The 20,438-nt window shown below is 43.9% G+C and overlaps 1 protein-coding gene across 1 annotated transcript in view; it reads right to left on the bottom strand.

Moving 5' to 3' along the window:
• GLDN (gliomedin) overlaps positions 1 to 20,438 on the bottom strand; it is an 81,430-nt gene that overhangs the window by 21,488 nt on the left and 39,504 nt on the right. The window contains exons 2-4 of the mRNA XM_073211854.1: positions 10,649 to 10,700; positions 2,334 to 2,351; positions 1,862 to 1,969 (exon numbers count right to left, since the gene is read on the bottom strand). Of these exons, the coding sequence (XP_073067955.1) occupies positions 1,862 to 1,969; positions 2,334 to 2,351; positions 10,649 to 10,700 (178 nt within the window). The remainder of the gene's footprint in view (positions 1 to 1,861; positions 1,970 to 2,333; positions 2,352 to 10,648; positions 10,701 to 20,438) is intronic.

Here is a 20,438-nt window from a genome sequence, read left to right as displayed (position 1 = left end):
TAGGGGCAGGTCTCTGCTCTGCTGCAGATCTTCCCCATCTTGCTCTGCACACAGACCGCAGTTCCTAAAGTGTCCAGGGCTGATCTCATTGGCCTTGTCACCTCTCTGGTCTCAACTGACCGCTCCCACCATCCTCTTCTCTGTCTGGCTTCCTTGCTGCTCCTCTGACTCTGGACTTCATGCTCTGCCGGAACTTTTCTCTCCTCTAGACTCCATGTTGTCCCCCCTCACCTCCTCCAGGTGTTTGCTTCTCAGGGGGCCTGACCTGGCCCCCCAAATCTACAGTTAAACCCCAACCCGCACACACTTCCTATCCTCCTTGCTCAATTTTTTCTCTTTAGCATTTGGCACCATGTGACCGACAATATATTCTGCTTATTTACCTAGTTTATTGCCAATGTGCCCAGACTAGAATGTACGGTTCATGAAGGAAGGATTTTGTTAGCTCTCTTGTTTCTGGATTTTCAAGATGTAGGACAGTCCCTACCAGATCAATACCTGCTACCTGCTGTGTAACTGAGGGGACTTGTTCTTCTTTGCCCTCACTGGGTTGTGGGCTCTGCATGCTAAACACATTTCTTCCAAGATCTGCCTCAAGCCTTTTTGAAAACCCCCCCTTTCCTACCTGCCCCACACCCAGTGCTAGTGTGGCAGACTCCACCATTCACAGTTGGCCTTCCTAATACTCGCTGCTGTATTGTCCGGACTGATCACATTTCTGGGGGCCTCCCAGGATAAACCCAGTGTCTGCATACTGACGAGCATAATTATCTGATGCTGATGTTCATTTATAATTACAATTATTATCCAACATGTAAGGACCCATTACTACTCCGTAATTCCAGCTGCAATTGCGAACCTACTGAGGACTGAGCCGACTCGGACTGCGTGTCCCCTTTTTCAGAGAGGCCGACCCCAGAGAACACGAGCATGCAGGCTTGGCCAAGTGGAGGAGCCGCCCAATAATTGTCTCCCCTTCCACTGGTTCTCACATAAACTGATTACAAGAATAAGAGCAGAGAGGCTGGAAGGGGTTACTGTGCTGTCTAGAAGAATTTTCTAGTAGTTCTTTCAGTCCAGGGCCTGTCCAGGTGAGATGGGGAAGCAGAGCCAGGAAGTTGAAAATAAACAAGAGGATGTGGTGGAGCCTCCCCCTCCCTCGTGGCGACGAGCCCGGCATCCTAGGAGCCTCCTAAGGGGTCTCTACTTCCTGCACTTGAGCCTGTGCCGTTTTTCTTCAGGGGTTCTCCATGGACACCCCTGGGCTGGGGCTCAGAGCCCTTTGGAACCCTGTCCCCCAGCCTCCTGCTGGGCCCTGCATGAGCAACCTGCTTCTCACTGCTCCCTGGACACATCTGACACCTTGGTGCCTCCAAGCCTTTGCTTGAGTGATGGCAGTGCTGTCACAGCAGGGCAGAAGTCCCTGGTTGATGCCAGCCATAGCTTTGTAAAAACAAGACTTGTTGGGCAGGAGGAGGCACTGGGAGGGCAGGACAGGAGCTGCCTCTTGAAAGGACTTGGGTTATCAGCACATACAGCCACGATGCAGCCCACGGAGTGCCCCTCCCCAGGGCTGCCCGCTCCCTCCCTTCCACCCGTGGGTCTGCATCAGAGCAAGGAGAAGGGTGGCAATCATTTCCCAGGGAGACTGCATCTCTATTTGGATATAAATCTTTGTCAGTGTTGGACCAAAAAGAATGCCCTGGGAATGCCAGAACACAGCAGCTTCCGGGCAAGAGTTAAACCAGCCTTGCATGCAGAGAGGCAGCACTTTATCCCCACTGCACCCAGCTTTGGCCCAACAAAAAGGCAATAATGGAGATAAACAATAAAGAAATTAGTTGAAGAGATGACAAAATACCCATTTTCCCTCTTTTTCCATTTGCTCCTTTTTCGCCTTTTGGGCCCTGGGGACCAGGCTGTCCATCTGATCCATTGTGCCCTGGTAAGCCGCCAACTCCTGGAGGTCCTGCATCAAAACACAGGAAACGGCAACATTTAAACACATCTTCACTGAAGTTAGCACGATTTCCTTTAGCTGGTGTGAGCGGGCAGGCATTGCTGCCTTGTCCATATTTCTCCTGCTTCTTCCCTTCCTTCCCTAGGTTTGCTGTCACCTGAAGCAGTGACAGTTGGGGAATGGTGATGGCAGGTTGTCAGGTGGGAAGGCACAGGAGAGCTTGTGACTAGGGTAGAGGGAAGAAGGGGACACGGTCCTAGTCAGGCTGCCTCCAGACTCCTCCCCTTTTCCCACCTCAGTCCCTTTTGAGGGATCCTGGGAAACTAGCCACTCAGGTCTTCCCCATGAACTAGGAAAATCCATGAGCTCTTACCTGGTGGGCCAGGGGGTCCTACAACAGAAAAAGAAATTTAGATAATCAACATGGATGGAAGTAAGCAAAGCCAGCACCACAACCCAAAACACAGAGTGCCTTCTCTCGCTTAAAATATAGCAATCATCTGCTGGCCCTAAGGAACTGCCCCATGCCTTTTATCTAGAACTCAGTATATTTGCCCAAAAGATCCTTAAAAGGAACTCAACAAAGACCCATTTACCAATCAAAACCACTTTAGCTTAAGTTTCAATGGCCCAAGAATCATTTCTGAGCAAGTTTCACTACAGATTCTAAAATCAGTCATTGCTCAATGCAATCAACTTAATTAAAGAAGTCTTGGTGATAAAGCAGGTGGGCACTAGCAGAGCCCTGACAGCGGAAGTGTCATAGCTGGCAGAGCTGTCATTGCAGGGCTGAGGTCTGGCTGTCACGAGAGCAGGCCCCAGGGCTCCTGTCGGCCAGTGTGTCTCCTTTGGGCTGCAGAGGGTTGTTGAGGGCAGAAGCTGGTTCTCTGGGTCTCTGTTTTATTGCATGAAATGGCCTGAGGAAAATCGAGGGCCCAGATTAGGTAATAAATACCTTCCTTAGTGTGTAATTATCCAAAGGATCTAAGGAGTTTAGATGAATCATTTACACATAATCTAACAAAACAATTTTGCTTCCACAAAGAGGAGAGTCTTATTGTTAATTATTCTACTTAAGCCCTCAGCCAGTCAATGAGGTGGTGATGTGAGCAGCTGAGGTCCTTCTATTGTTTCCAGACCATATGTAGTGATTACCAATAATGGAGTGGGAGGGTCTTTTTATAAATACAAGCCTATGACAGAAAACCATTGACTAAGCACTTACTATTGCACCCAAACCTACCAACAAGCAGAAATGTTGGTCCCTGTGTCTGCTGTGTTTACAACCTACCTGGAGAAAGTAGACATTTGAACCACAAGGAAATATGAGGGAGCTCTAAAGAAACAACCCCCCCCCCCCCCAGAGAGGTATGGGGCTGTCTGGGCAGTGGCAGTCTGAGAAGGACTCCAGAGAGGAGGGCCTTAAACTGTGGCGCAGGGGGAGGCATGGGTCTGAGATGGCAGCAGGGTCTAGGGCTCCGCATCCCAGGCCAGGGGCCAGCAGGAGCAAAGGTACAGAGGAGGGAACTTAAACCATTCAGGGTGAGGAAAGGTGGAAGAAAGGCCAGCCTGGCATGAATAAAGAGGGAGCTGAGTACGGACTTGGTGGGGTGGATGTGGGGCAGCAGGATCTGAATGCCCAGCAGAAAGGTACAGATGGGCAATGCAAAGCCATAGGGAGCTATAGTATATTCCTCAGCAGGGGGATAACTGTGAAATCCCTGTGTATTTGAGATCATCTCTGTAGATGGAAGTTGAATAGAATTAGGGAATGAGGTGAGAGACAGAGAGAGAGAGAGCTGGAGAGAAAATATTCAGTCTGTGTTGTTAAAATGAGGAGCAAGGTTGTAGATAAATGTGGTTGATGACTGTAGAGCTGTAGAGAAGGCTAGATATGCAAGAGGTATCTCAGCAGAAGAATGAGCAGGGCTCCATGTCTGACTGGGTAGGAGGCGAAAGAGGATGACTCTCCAGTGAGAGTCAAACAATGAATGTCTGAAGGTATGCTTTCTAAGTCCTACTTGGGGCAAAAAATGATTTGCTGAAAATGGTACCGAGTTTTCTAGGGGCAATATAGCCTGTGGCTACAGGACTTGACCACCAGATGGCGGGCGTGCACACACGCACGTGTACACACACATGTAATGGGATAATGTGGACAGTTGACAGAGGTTAGAAGAAATCAGTTACCATTCCTGATTATAGATGGAGCAAATTCAGATGTGCAAATTTAGAAAAAAGGTAAACAAGCAAGCATCAACTGTATATAGTGGGTTTCAAGAGTTCTCAGAACTGTCCATTAACCATTTCCATGCAGCAGGAGTGTTGGAGAAAGGATCTGACTGGAGCTGCATATTTAAGACATTAGTCATGGCCAAGGCTGTCGCTCTGGTGAAGTGTTTAGATTAGGGTTTCCTGACACTGACCCAGGTCCATGATGTCCTATGGCTACAGTTCTTAGTCATTTGTGTCCATACATCACCTAGCGTGCTTGTTAAAATGCAGATGCCTGCACCCCATCTGGAGATTCTAATTCAGGTTAGGTTTAGAGTGAGGCTCAGGAACCAGCATTTTTACCAAGTACCACAGGGAAGCAGATGGTCCTCAGTCTCCCCAACCTGATATGAAAATTTTCAGGGAAAAGATTCAGTCGCTATCAGCAGATCCCCAAAGGGGTCCCTGACCCTAGAAAGGTTGAGAGCTGTTAGTCTTGAGGCAAGAATAAAATGTCTGAGCCAAGTTCTGGGAGGAAGACAGAGGGAGACATGCCCCACTTGGAGGGAGCCCGGTGACTGAGGCCGCTCTTTCTCTCACCAGGGAGGAGAGTGACCTGAAGGTGTGGGCAGCAAGCCGGCAGCCCTGAAACTTCCGGAGGAGAGAATTTCAGAAGAGAAAGGATGGCAAGCAGTTCCAGAGAGCTCAGAAGCACAGTTCTACAAGCCTCTGCCACAGTGTCCTCTCAGGATGGCAGCAGAACTCCCAAGGGCCCCTTTTGCCTGGAAAAAACCCCAAATGTGTATCATTATCATGTCAAATGTCAAATAGTATGTGTCAGGAAACCATTTTTCAGGATGTTTTCTCCCCTTCTTGAATAACAGACCCCCAGAATATGTGGACAGTCGCATCTGTGTTGACACTGTCTACAGGGCTGGTTTCCTGGGCCTGCCACCACTGCGGCTAACAGCACCCCATGTTCAGAAGGTGCCCCTCTGCCCCCCTCTGTCTGAAGCTGCCAATTCAGTCTTGAGTCCTGAGTCCTGTCTCCTCCCCACCCCAAGCCAGGCAGCATGGCTTAGTCCAAGGCATCCACTCACTTTGCACCTCATACTTTTCACACCTGAGTTTTAATTGAAGAGCTTTCTGTGTAACAGGAGGCCTAATTTCAAGCTGGCATGAAAGGAGAAGGTGCTGGCTTTGAAAAGCATTTTGAGGTGCCAAAGAAAAACCTCCTCAACCCATTTCCAGCGTGGATGGGATCCCCACCCCCGTCAATCTCCCCTGAGTGGTCTCAGTAGCTCCATCTCCCATTCACTGAATAGCCCAGCTTCCCTTCGATCACTATAAAAATAAAAAGCAAGAGGCTTTTCCTCTGCCTCTCAGCAGGGCTTTTGTGTCTGTAATTCCATCCATCTGATCATTTCTCCAGCACTCATTACTGTCACACATGGGAACTCTGAAAAGGGACTTCCAGAGATGGAAGAAAGTGCTTTGCCACAAGAGTTTCAGAATAAAGGGCCAAGCTGTTCTGAAGATACTTAGTTTTCTCTGAGGGCCAAAATACAACATGAGTAACCCAACTAGCATTTCCCAAGAGGCCACAGGATTACAGCTTTTCTCTCTGAGGCCAAACTAAGCAAATAAGGGGTAGACTCCGGTCAGCGTACCTCAGGGAAGCATCTTTCTTACCAGCCCACCACCCCATTTAATCACTTTCATAAATCACAGGTTTAATCATTGAACAAACTCATGTTGACCTCATGCAGGCAGACAATGAGAGGTACTGGGAAGAACACTACAGAAGAGGTGGGTCCTCAGGATACACATGGGCAAGGTTCTCAGCCTCCCCCAGGGCAGCCCTGGGAAGTGTGAAGCACTTCCCCAGAGCCTGGGGCCATAGATTGAGGAGACACAACAAAAGCTTCAGATAGCTTCAAAGTCTTGTGGTTATCTTTTAAAGTCCAGGAGGTGTGCATTTACTCAATAATAGACTTTTAATGAAACATAGTCCCTCCATTTCCTTAGAATGCTCTACCCTCTTCAGAGGGAATGGAAGTGCTTTGTCTGAAATCAGGCTCTGCAGGCTCATCCTTGGGCCTAGCCCCGATGTGTGTTTTGGAGCGCAGGCAATGAATTCCGTGACTGTTCTGGGGTCTGTGTTTTAACTTGTCCCCAGCCACTGAAGGCAAAAAACAGGTACCCCTCCCTTCAGGCAAGAGGCGGGACTCTGTCAGACTCAGGTGTTGGTAATCATATCAGCCCTCCAAGCCATGCCCCACCAGCCATTCTGTGTCCCTAGGCTTGATATGCCTCTTGGTTGAGTCTCTCCATCCTCCTATTAGCCCTTGATTCATTGAGCAGAAGGACCACCCCACATAACACACAGTAGACATCACTCAGAGAGCTCTTTACAAAAAGTGTTTTCTTGATTAATTAACACTTCATTTCTAGAGCTTCATTTGTAGAGAAAATGAAAGTTTCATGGCTAGGATCCTCACCTGACCCTGGTCTGCTTGCTCACTGTGCATGTGCGATGCTCACAGGCACAGGATTGCACACGTGTGGGCAATAAGTTATTATTGACTCTATATAAAGAGCTCTGCCCAGGACTGAGGGGCTGTGAGGCAGTGGAGAGGCCTGAAGCTGAAACCCAGTGACAAAACAATTGGTGACATCGGCAGGATTTGCTGCAGACCCAAAAAAACAAAATGAAACAGAATAAGCTGCCTCCATGGAGGGGTGCTTCAGCGGGCTGCCCTTATAGCTGGGAGAATACTGCAGGAACCTCTGATGGATGAGGAGGAATTTAGGCATCCTCTAGTGGGTATGTGGACCAAGGTGGCTTTATTCCTAAAGGAGTGGGCCCCTCCCCTGGACTGGGGAGAAGTCAAGCTGATGCCTGAGGCAGTGATAGAGGCCCTCCACAAGGTTGGCAGATCCTTAGAGAAACAGAGGGCCTGCAAGGTGGTGGGAAGTGTGGCTTGGCTATTCCTTACTGTATTAAAAAAGGCCATGTAGGAGAAGGATGAGCTTTTGTGAGGAGCATGAGAAGAGGCAGCTTGAGAATGTAAGCTGCGAGATGCTAAGGAGGAAAAAGATTTTTTGGAGAATGAGAAGGTATCACAGTAAGGCACTGAGAAAAAGGTAAAGGCCATGAAGGAGTAGGACATGCTCCTCTGAGAAGCATGAGAAGAGGCAGCATGAGAATGCTATCTGCAAGGTACTACAGAAGAGGTAAAAATTATGATGACTGAGCTGGCATCACTATAAGGTGCTGTGGAGATGGTAAAGGATGTAATGGTAGCACAAGAAGAGACAGCACAGGACCACAGGCTGCAAGGTGCTGTGGGGAAGGTGAAGGATGTCATGGTGCCATTAGTCCCAGAAATGGAGGAGGAGTTGGGGTTTGACAAGGGGGTGGGGGTGGTACCAGTTGAAAGCCCACCCAATTGTAGTAAAAAAAAATAAAGACACAGCAACTGTGGGTTCCTCTAGGAGAGGTACAACCCCCTCTCAGTTCGTGGAACACTCTATGCTCTGCCCCTTTATGCAGGATGAACTGGTAGATTTGGGCTCCTGGCTTTGACAGAAGCCCTTGGAATAGATATCACCTTGACTCCTGCATCTTTGGGATGTAGGTGATGATGGGAATATTCTGTCCAGGTTAGAAATGGGAAAACTGGCTTCCCTGTAAACTCACCCTGCCCTGTAGCAGTGACTGCAAAATGCACATCAGACCCCCCAAAATCACTCCTCAATTGGATTGTGTCTGCACTTTATGATGTATGGCCTAATCAGGGTGATTTACAATCTTCCCCGGCTAGATGGCAGACATATGCTGAGCTCCAATAGGTGTTATGAGAGTTGGGGCATGAAAAAGGCCATTTATTGTCCAGAGAATTATGGCCTAGGAGGAGCCTTTTACTGCAGGGATGAGAAGTGTGGTGCTTCAAACTGCCCCCTTTGTCCCTCTTTGGGGCCCTAGTGGCTATTCTTGACTCTCACTTAGGATAGCCAATAAGTGAGGTTACTCATATAGTAACAGACTTGGGAGAGGCTGAAGCAATGAAAGCATGGAAGACAATATGGTCTGCTACTCAGAAGAAGAGTTTAAAGGGCTCTGTGAAAGTCATGAGGACCCAAATGTGGGTTGATTTGATAAAGGCAGGGGCAGACAAACAGAGAGAAATTATATGGAAAGTTGAATAAAATCTTACTGGAGCTCTGGCAGCAATTGAAAGCAGAACAGTGGTTTCATCAGTTGGCTAAAGCAAGGACCAAGAAATGGAAGCCAGAGACAAAGCCACAAACCCGGCCTGTCTGGCTACAGGACTTTCTGCTGAAGAGTGAGCCAATCCCACCTGGACCCTCACAGGAAGATGATTGGGTGATATGGTTTGACTGAGAGGAGGGTCAAGGCACCCACCTTGGGGGACCTGGTGGGGACTAGAAGCCACATGTTAGAATATCAGTTCATTGGTCCTCAGTGAATATGCAATGTGTCCTCGCTCTGTTAACACAAGAGGTAAATGCTCTCTGATTTATGGCAACCCTGAGCAGCTTTCTGGGACCCCCACTGTTATAAATGGATACTGGGGTAAGGCTATTAGAGTGAAACAAGCCCAAATCCCATTGGGAATAGAGCATCTAATACTGTGTATGATGTTATGCTTACTTCTGATTCTCTTTAAGACAAATGTGACATTACTGCCAGAGGTTTTGGGTCTTGTAGGCTACTGGAGAGTGCTTATCCTGCACTTAGCACAAATTCTAGGGCCCTTATACCATTTGGTATGAGAGGGTGTCAGGTGAGGCTGGGATGAAACATGTGCAATTGCCTTTGCCATTGCAAACAGACAGTCAAGGCTGTGCAGGCCTTTAGTGAGACAGACCCATCAAGGTTCTGTGAGCTGGATATCCATGGGTCTGAAAACAGCTGTGGCTGGGATCTCTTGTAGTGAGTTGTAGGCCATTTGCTTCTGGCATCCCCACGAAATGATGAGGCAGATGAACTGGTCCAGGTACCTTGGCTAGAAGGAAAGCTTGCCTTGGGGCAGAAGACAGTATGGGCTGTAGCTCATTGGTGGGGCCTGCCTTTGACCACTGAAGAAGTCAGAGAGCCTGGAAGGAGTGCATTGTGTAACTGAGTCCTACAGCAGCCTAGAGCCTCTGTTCAATGGATGTGGCCTTGGACATTTTGACACATAGACCAGTTATGGCTGGCCATCCTAATACCTTGAGGACAAGGCCTGGAAGCTCACAATGGTGTACCCTAAACAGCTTGAAAATAGGAGCATCTTATTAGGGAGTTTTGCTTTATCATTAAGGTCAGTGCATGTGCCACCAGTAGCACTACATATAGACCTCTCAGTAACCCCCACAGGGAGAGGGGTAAGGGTAATGGTATACTAGACTCATATGGAACACCCTGCCTGTCATAGTCCTATCACAGAGCCACTCTCTTGCATGCATTCTACCTGACAGACAAGATTGGCTTCTGTTGGTGTCATTAAAACATTTGTCTTTTCACCCTTAAGGTTAATCTCCTCTAATGTCTGTGTGGATTGGGCAACACCCTAGCAAAAGCTTCTGCTTGCTTGGTGTGCATGCAAAGTGTAAATCATGAACTCATCTGAGTAGAACTGGTTTGAATACAGTTGGAATGACCACTTGGTGACAACTGATATCCTCAGGCTTGAGGATTATCATAATTTCTGTTGTTATCTGTATCATAATTACTGATGTTATTTGTGTATTCTTGTAGCCTCTATTGTTATTGTGGAATCTGGTTACAATGTTCCAGCTTTCTTGCACAGGGACCATCACAGAAGATTGATGGCACATAGACTGTGAGGTGAGAATCCTGGAGGGGTGGAGTGTTAAGAAAATGGAATTTCTATGGCCAGGATTCTCACCTGACCCTGGTCTGCTTGCCCTCTGCACATGTGCAATGCTTGCAGGCACAGGCATGCACAGGTGTGGGCAATAAGTTATTATTGATGCTATATGATGAGCTCCACCTGTGGGGCTGCAGGGCTCCAAGGTGGCAGAGAGGCCTGGGGCTGTAACCCACGGGTGAGACACCATTCATGCCATATATATGATGTAGGAAAATAATTACTTCTCATAAGAGAATATTACCATCAGTAAGGTCTTTTTCCTTTCTTTCTCTTCCCTTTCAAGAACTAATGGGAATAAGGAAAACATCTATGGAGCCAGTTCAAGTACCATATATTTCTAGCCTAAGACCTAGTAATTTTCCATGGCTATTTTCTAAGGCAATACCGAAAATATTAGTTTGCATAATTATATTGCAATTGACTTTCAGCCCATTAAAGACATCTGATAGAAGCAAATCAACATGCATTTTTATAACCTAAATGTTCCTAAGTGTTCATTCTGCCCTGGCCCTTTGTCTAGCATATGTATTCGTGGTGTGAGCGGCTCTTGGTCTGTGAAGAGCAAGCCTACCTGTCAGGCAGATGCCCCTGGTGCTGTTGCATAGGTCCACCATCACTCGGATCTGCAAGGAGAGAGGGTGGTTAACAGCAGCACATGAGGCAATGGGCCCTGAACTTACCCTTTTTGAAAATGAGAAGAGAGCAATTATAAATATTTATGAAGTAATTTTAAGAGAATGCACAGAAGTCTGAGGAGAAGTTAACCTAAAACTAAAAAGAAAACCCATAGAAGATCTAAAGATATATGATATTAGCTCTTCTATCAACATTGTCAAACTGAATCTCCTTGATTTTGACAAATCAAAAACTCTGGATACCTAGAGGTCTTTGAAATATAAGGGTTTACTGAGCCTTTGCAGATGCAGCCAGTTAAGGACTAAGTCCTGGAGAGGAAGTTTCTGTGTCACCAGCAGCAAGGCCAGTTACAGAAACAACCTGTCGGTTTCAAGAAATGGGGGACATCGATGAGGGGTCTCAAGGAAAGAAAGTTCTTTAAATGTAAATTGGCTGCAGATAAGGAAGGTGGGCTAAGGTGAAGCAGGGCAAGCCTGAGGCTAGATGGTCAGTCCATAGAGAAGGCATGTGGATTGGCTGTTGATGACGACCAGACATTGGTCACACACAAGCGGGATCCACTGGTCCTGGGAACCTTCTAAATGCTTATTGAAATGACTTCATCCAGGAACATGGAATTTCTGGTTAGCTACAGCCTGTGGTTATTGGCTGATTACCTTTCCTTGTCTCCTTCATTCTCTGGACCTTCCATCATTTAATTTAGGACATTTCAGAATTTTTCCTTATTGTTTCCCCATTCATCATGATATTTCATAGAAATCATCACTGATGAATGTCTTTTGTGAAGTTAAGCATGTTTAAAATGGCCCTTCTATGTTCAGGGCACTGTCCCACAATGCTAGGAAAAGTCAATTCCCATGGAGGAAGGAAATTTAAAGGTAATGTTGCATGAGATGAGACGTCGTCCCAGACCAATTGTGGGCAACAAGAGAGTGAGAACGAGAGAGAACCATCAGCCAACCCCTGTCAAGGATCTTCAGTTTTCTTTTAAAGGGTATCTTCTTCTGGAAAGGCATAGGTGGCTGATTCAATCCACTGAGCAAGCATAATGTTGGCTGGGGTTTGGTTCTGGGCTTGCATGACTGGGGATAACAACCAAGTATAAAGTTTAGATAAAATAATACCAAGCAAAATTAAAAGTAGGGCAACAAATACAATCTGAAAGATGGTCTTATCCCATGAGCCTCATGATTCGAACCATCATTTTGATATCTCCTTAATTGGGGTTGGATCACTCAGGGCCCTTAGTTTTGTAATAGCAATAACACAATTAAACAAATTCTAAAAATTTTATGATGTGCTTGGGTTTCAGATTTCTGTAGCCTGTTTGCCCACTTGTTTAGAACAACAGGAAAGGACATAGAAGGAATATAGATTAGGGTGATTTTGAATCTTCGGAATATACAGGCCTGGTCTGCACTATTGGGTCAAAGCAGTCAGCTTCAAGATGTCAGTGGCTTCTCTCCCTACTTGGGCAGAGTTTGAGGTCAGAGATGGGAGTGCTGGACCATTCAGGTGGATTAGCCTTTTTTAGGTAGGAACTGTAGATCCAGGAGTAAATGCCCTGGAGCTTGGCTTCACGGGGATTAACAAGAACTACTTGGAACAGATCTTTACAGTGAGGTTGCAAAAACTTTTGTGATGTCTTTCTCAGTTTACAAAATCTCCAGGTTGGGTTCTGTGGGGGTGGAAGGCCACTCTCTTTGTTACTGTAAAATTATTGTTTTACTAAAAGAGTGATTTTTGTTAATAGCTTTAGGTAGATCTTGGCAATAAATGAGAATTCCCCCTTTTATAACTAAAGAGTCTAGGACCCCTGGGGGAAGATGCATAGGTCTTCCTCATTTCAAAGGGGGAAAGCTTACGTTGGAAAAGAACTATAAGGAAGATTTTTGACCAGGGAACTTTTAAGACTTCCATAAAATTGACTGAGTCTTTATAATTCTGTTTATACTTTTTACTAACCCAGAGGATTGTGGATGGTATGTGTAATGAAAATGTTGGCAAGATGGCACATACCTGCCAGATAGTTTCTTCACTAAAACAAGTTCCCCTATCACTATGTAGAATAGAATGGGTTCCCTAAGTTGATAAAATTTTCTCTATAGGTACTTGAGCTACAGGAGTGGCAGTGGCGTGGTGAACAGGGAAAACTTCAGCATATTCAGAAAACACACATACAGTAACAAGAACCTATTGATAACCCATACTAAGTGGCAGTTGAATGAAGTCCAGCTGCAGGTGTTCAAAGAGTCCAGAGGAATGGGGGTAAAAACAAGACTTTGCCAGGGAGCGGGGTGGAACTATGTGGCCATCTTGGATTTCCCATAACCCTAATAATTTTACAACCATCTCAGTCCATTTTAATTTCCCTGATTCAGGATACGTCGGCATGTTGCAAGGACATCAGGATGGCAAAAGTCTGGCAACAACGGGTGTTTTTGTTTTCTGTCTTAGAGTTTCGGTAGAAGCAGAATGGGCTTGATCCATACGTACTAAAATTTTTATGGATTCTGTTAATTCTGCCATTGCATGAAAATCAGAAGGACATTTCCCTGGTTTTCAGGTTCAAGTCTTTCATTGTAACCCTCGATTTTGATGACAACAATTTCAGAAGGTATGAGGATAATTACAAGGGAGTACACCATACACCAGAACCTATCACATTTCTAGGAATTCCACATAATATCTACAACACTTATATACCTATACAAATATACAGAAGGCTTACTATTACTTCTTATTTGACAGTGTTTTAGAATTCGATTGGGAAATTCGTGAAAAAGTATAAAAAATAGGTGTTTTTTTGTTTGGTCGGTTTTAAACACTTGGTTGAATAGAATACTATGAAGCAATACCTATTTATCTGTTTAACTGTTTAAAGTGACAAAGACTTCATGGGAAAATACAAAAGGTTACATAGTTGCTAGCAAAACTTAGCTCTTTTAATATGAAGAAGACTCAGTTTTCTTAAGTAATCAAACATCTGATGATGAAGATACCATCACAAAGCACAGAATTTTGTTTTCTGGCAATTACTTTAAGAGCAAAGAGAAAACTCACAGTCTCTAATTTTCCAGAGCAGACTAATAGTCCAAGGGAACTTTGCCTTTTTAACAGAGAGAAAACTAGATTTTAATTTTGCTCCAACTTACTTTTGGTATTAAAATCATTTCAAATAAGTTCATCTTAATCTTAGCCAGCTTGATTACACATTAAAATTCTTTTCCCAACATTTCTTTTTACAAACATTCCACAACTTTTACTTTTTACATTCAGATTTTCTCCTAAATCTTCCCTCTTTAAATAACCAGCCTCACTTTCTTAAATTTTGTTCTCATTAATCTACAATTACATACAGAACATTATGTTTACTAGGCTCCCCCCTTCACCAAGTCCCCCCAACAATCCCCATTACAGTCATTGTCCATCAGAGTAGTAAGATGCTGTAGAATCACTACTTGTCTTCTCTGTGTTGTACAGCCCTCCCCATGACCCCCCCGAACATTATACATGCTAATCATAATGCCCTCTTTCTTCCCCCCTCCCCGCCCTTATCCCTCCCTTCTCACCCATCCTCCCCAGTCCCTTTCCCTTTGGTAACTGTTGGTCCATTCTTGGGTTCTGTGATTCTGCTGCTGTTTTGTTCCTTCAGTTTTTCTTTGTTCTTATATTCCACATATGAGTGAAATCATTTGGTACTTGTCTTTGAGTGCATTGCATTCTATTTCCTCCTTTAATTCTGTTAGTATTTGTTTCACATATGCTGGTGCTCCTGTGTTGGGTGCATATATATTTATAATGGTTATATCCTCTTGTTGGACTGACCCCTTTATCATTATGTAATGTCCTTCTTTATCTCTTGTTACTTTCTTTGTTTTGAAGTCTATTTTGTCTGATACTAGTACTGCAACAACTGCTTTTTTCTCCCTGTTGTTTGCATGAAATATCTTTTTCCATCCCTTGACTTTTAGTCTGTGCATGTCTTTGGATTTGAGATGAGTTTCTTGTAAGCAGCATATAGATGGATCTTGCTTTTTTTTTTTTTTGAGAGGGCATCTCTCATATTTATTGATCAAATGGTTGTTAACAACAATAAAATTCAGTATAGGGGGGTCAATGCTCAATGTACAATCATAAATCCATCTCAAACCTAATTCTCGTCAGTCTCCAATCTTCTGAAGCATAACGAACAAGTTCTTACATGGTGAATGAATTCTTACATAGTGAATAAATTCTTACATGGTGAACAGTGCAAGGGCAGTCATCACAGAAACATTCGGTTTTGATTACACATTATGAACTATAAACAATCAGGTCAAATATGAATATTCGTTTGATTTTTATACTTGATTTATATGGGATCTTGCTTTTTTATCCGTTCTATTACTTTGTGTCTTTTGATTGGTGCATTCAGTCCATTTACATTTAGGGTGATTACTGAAAGATATGTACTTATTGCCATTGCAGGCTTCAGATTTGTGGTTACCAAAGGTTCAAGGTTAGCTTCTTTAGTATCTTTCTGTCTAACTTGCTTATTGAGCTATAATAAACACTGTCTGATGATTCTTTATTTCTCTCCCTTCTTATTCCTCCTCCTCCATTCTTTATATGTTGGGTGTTTTATTCTGTGCTCTTTTGTGTTTCCTTTGACTGCTTTTGTGGGTAGTTGATTTTATTTTTTGCCTTTAGTTAGTATTTAGTTGGTCTGCTTTCTTTGCTGTGATTTTATTTTCTCTGGTGACATCTATTTAGCCTTAGGAGTGCTCCCATCTAGAGCAGTCCCTCTAAAATACCCTGTAGAGGTGATTTGTGGGAGGTAAATTCCCTCAACTTTTGCTTGTCTAGGAATTGTTTAATTCCTCCTTCATATTTAAATGATAATCATGCTGGATACAGTATTCTTGGTTCAAGGCCCTTCTGTCTCATCGCATTAAATATATCATGCCATTGTCTTCTGGCCTGTAAGGTTTCTCCTGTTGGGAGTTCTGTGTACTTCTATGTCTGAGCGACTATTTCCTCCCCCAGTTTGGGGAAGTTTTCAGCAATTATTTCTTCAAATACACTTTCTATCCCTTTTTCTCTCTCTTCTTCTTCTGGTACCCCTATAATGCGGATATTGTTCCTTTTGAGTTGGTCACATGGTTCTCTTAATATTATTTCATTCCTGGTGATCCTTTTATCTCTCTCTGCATCAGCTTCTATGCGTTCCTGTTCTCTGGTTTCTAATCCATCAATGGCCTCTTGCATCTTATCTATTCTGCTTTTAAATCCTTCCAGAGATTGTTTTATTTCTGTATTCTCCCTCCTTAGCTCTTGCATATTTCTCTGCAAGTCCATCAGCATGGTTATGACCTTAATTTTAAATTATTTTTCAGGAAGATTGGTTAGGTCTATCTCTTCAGATTCCTTTTCAGGGGAGACTGCCTGGGTTAATATGGTCTGTATCAAATTCTTCTGCCTTTTCATGGCGATATAGATAGTTGTGGGTAGTTGGCATGTGTCAGCTGGGAGAACGTCCCTTCTTGCTAGTTTGTGGCCTTCCTCTCCTGGGAGAATGGCAACCTCTAGCTGCTTGTGCTGGGCAGTTGCGCACAGATGGGGTTTCTGATTCTTGCCTGGCCACTGTGAAGGAAGCTCCATGCATGGTTGCTATGGGTGTAGCCACTCTCAGGCTGCTGCTGTGCTATGGTGGGGCCATGCCAGAGCAGGATTGGGTGGGAGGCTGTTTATCACTGTGAGGGGCCTCGGAGCTGTGCTGCCGCCCAGGGGGTTAGAGCGCCCGAGTTCCCCAGGTTCCCAGCTACTGAGCTGATTGTGCCGGGATGCCTCCATCCAGCTGTGGGGTCCCTATCCCCTTAAGACTTTCAAGAAGCACTTGCTTTTCTTTGTCCCAGGGTTGCTGGCTGCGGGGACCCACTCGCAGGTTTTACTGTCCCGTTTCCCTAGTATCCAGCACCCCACGCACTGTGTGTCTGTGTTCCTGGTGCGGATGGCTAGGGCTGGGTATTTAGCAGTCCTGGGCTCCCTCTTCCTCCCTGCTCCGACTCCTCTCCTCCCGCCAGGGAGCTGGGGTGGGAATGGGGGCGCTCTGGTTCCACCGGGCTGCAGCTTGTATCTTACCCCCTTCATGAAGTGCAGGGTTCTCGCAGGTATAGATGTGGTCTGGCTGTTGTCCTGTATCTTCTGGTCTCTCTTTTCGTAATAGTTGTATTTTCAAAAATATATATGTTTTTGGGAGGAGATTTCTGCTGCTCTACTCACGCTGCCATCTTGGCTCCTCCCCCCTCTCACTTTTCATACAAAATTACTTCATTTTCCCTCAACAAAATGCATTTCCTTTACTCATACCTTCTTTTACTGGAAGCACACATCTTACTTTTCTTGTACACAGTACACAGAGATGTTTCCCTTGTTATTTCCAGTGGCTTTGATCACACTTATGAGAATTCTTAGTTTTTATAAAACTTAATTTCTGGTGAAAATTAAGTAGTAACTAATTGTGAACTGTTACACCACTCTTTGGAGTGGCAAATTTATGAATACATTTCATAATTTGTAGAACATGCCTTTCTTCATAGTATAATCTTTCAGTAAAGCTCAAATCTCCCAACAGATTCAAATTTATCTTCAGTTTCAAAGTATACTTAATATTGATAGCTCTAAAGACAAGTCTCTTTCTAAGAAATCAACAAAATCAAGCTAGCTTTAATATTGAAAATTACCCTAGATCACATGAGCTTAAAAAAACATTTGGGTTTCTATTATATTTCTGAGATTTATAAAGATAAAATAAGCACTTAATTTAAAAGTGCTTATTTTTAAACCAATTAAATAGAGCTCTTTACAAATTAACTTTAGCAATACTATCTGGGGCAGAAAAATCTCACATATTCACAACACATACGTATAGATATACTTGAATATTCAGCAGACCCAAACACAGATGTTATAGTTATTGACATTTGTAGGGAAAACACCTAAGATTGACATTTGTCCTTAACAAGCAACCTTATAGACACTGTAGTTTCCATAAGCAAGGGTGCTTCTATAACAGTTTGTATTTTAAAAAGGCTTCCTTATCCATTGTTTTCAGTCTTAGGAATTGAGGATGATCTAGGTAATAGTTATAGGTAGATTCTGACATGTTTTTAGTCTTATTTTTCTGGTTTTGCAAAAATCAGGAAGATAAGGACAGTTGCTGTCAACTCAAAGAATTGGGTTGTAATTAAAGTATAACTTTATCCACTTACATTATCTTCAGTTTGCTTCTTTATATAGTCCCAATTTTACCTTAGGGAAGAAGACCTTAAAAAATCCTATCAGGTCCTAAATAGCAAATAACTATATAGAAGTTGGACTTTTCTTTTTTAAACTACACAGCTGCTAAATAAATATCTTGTGAGTTTTCAGCCAGGACCAACGTTAAATATTTTTGGCAAAACTGAATGACATCACTTGGGTGTAAGACAGGTCCCCAAAAAGGGTGCAAATGGTACCACCTTCCCCAAATCCAGAGCCACTCCCAAAGACAGCTAAGAGAAAGAAACAAGAACCTGTATCCCCCAGAAATGCAGAAAGCCAAACACAGTTTTATGAGATAAAACAGGACAAGCAAGAAGGCGATAGCTATTTCTGGATGAGAAAGATCCTTAAGCAATGTGTCTGGATCTGGAAAGGAAGAGACAGCATTAAATGTTATTTCCTTTTTTGACTGGACATTTCAGAAAGAGATTCAGGAGAGCTATTTCTAAGAAGAGTTTTCACTCTTTGTGGGCTTCTGCCAATTTTTCCAGGACCCTCTCTATAGGCTTCAGTATCTACCAGAATTTCTCCTTGCTATTTAAGGGAATAATATAGCAGCTGTCAGAAACCCCTCAACTCCTTCAGCATGAGGGGCCCAGATGGGGCTGCCTGTAAGGCCATTAATGTAGCAGACTTTTGTTTGTGCCCATGTAGGCTTTTTGGAGTTGAAATACAATTCAAATGGTCACTGGAATGAATACTCAGAGGAGGAAAGGGGAGCAATCAGTTTTGTAATCTGTTGTTTGTTTGGTTTAGGTACCTAATATCTTTAATTTCTCATTAGTTTTTATAACGGAATTTTGAAGAATTTGCTTTCAAGTGCACTTCTTAAATGATTTTATCTATTTGGAATGTCCTCATAATGGCTGTAATTACTCTAGGTTGTAATTCCCCTGAGGGCTGGCAGCAGTTTGGTAGGACCTACTCACAAATGGAGTTTTAACCCACATTCTGTCCAACCGTATCTGGCTGCAAATGGGGTGTAACTCACATTTGTGTTCTGTCATAGGGTTTCCAAACTGATGGTTAGTAAGTAACTTCTCAGGATTCAAAACAAGCTTGGTAAGATTTTGCTGTTTTTGCTAGACATTCACAGCTGCCAGAACCATAGTGTTTAGTGCTGGGTGCACTTGACTCCTTAGAATTTGAAGGATCTGATTAGTTAGTGTATTTGTACAAAACAAGACAGCTAATATCATCAGAAGCCAAATCAAAAGTACCCCATTTGGGGAATTGCAAAGACATATTGAAGGGTCCCCACCAGTAAGATGGCAAACTTCCGGCTTCTCTTTGGGGTCCTCAGTTCCCGCCGGCGCCACCTGAAGCCCAATCACCTCTCGCCCCCCTCCCAATCCCAGCACCTAGCCAACAGCCACCAGCCCCGTAGAAGTGACACCTCAATCAATTCATGCCCCTTCCTATATAACCCAGCACCTTTCCCTAATAAAGCGGAACTCTCCGGTGAATTGCTGCTATGTGTCGCTCTTTTCCTTTCACATATCATATTTAGTAATGTTAATCCTTTTAGATAAAAACATGCACAATTCAGCCCGGTATTTCATTTTTATTTTTTTGGACCTTTTTAAAAAAATTAATCTTTTAATCATTATTTTATTATTTTTAAACTGAAGTATAGTTAACATACATTAGTTTCAAGTATACAACATAGTGGTTCAACAGTTATCCATGTTATTAAGTGCTTAACCCAATGTAGTTCCAGGGGGAAGGGTGTTCTTGGACTGGGGAGAATCCCCTACAAAACTGGTTAAAACAAAATAAGTCAAGGGAAAGGGTAGATTGGGAGAAACTTGCTCGAAATTGCTGGCTAGGCCCAGCCCCATTTATCTCCTCTGGCTGCCACTCACACTCTGCCACCTTAGCACACTCTACTTCCCACCCACCCCTTCTGGGAGGAACTCCATTGGCAGGTCCTTGGTGATTGGCAGATGTCTGACCAATTACATGCCAGGAATGGAGGGGAAGAGAGAAGAGCCATTATCTTTCCACCCCTTACCCTGGAGGCTGCAGAAGACTGCAGTGGTAAATACCAATTGATATGTAAATGACTAAGGCAACATGGAAGACCTGTTCTGGATTACAAATAACAATTGATATGTAAATGGTTAAGGCAATTCTGGAAATTCTGTAATTTACCCCACAATCCACCTGTCCAAAATCAAAATTCTCAATTCACAATCTACTTGCCCCCAATCTTCCACAATGGCCCTTGTATGAGAAAACTGTAGCACTGCAACCAGACTAATAACATACAATAACACCAGAAATACAGGAAGCAATAAAGGCATGACAATCCTCAAGCCCGAGGATCCAACTGGGTTCAAAGTCATACTCAGATTCTAAGTCCATAGCTTGCCCATTCACAGAAGGCCAGCAGCTGAACCAGTATGGAGCTCCCTGAA

This window comes from Manis javanica, chromosome 8 (genome assembly GCF_040802235.1).
Source record: "Manis javanica isolate MJ-LG chromosome 8, MJ_LKY, whole genome shotgun sequence".
NCBI lineage: Eukaryota > Metazoa > Chordata > Mammalia > Pholidota > Manidae > Manis > Manis javanica.
Note: the sequence above shows the minus strand (reverse complement) of the source record. Positions and strands in the feature narration are given on the sequence as shown.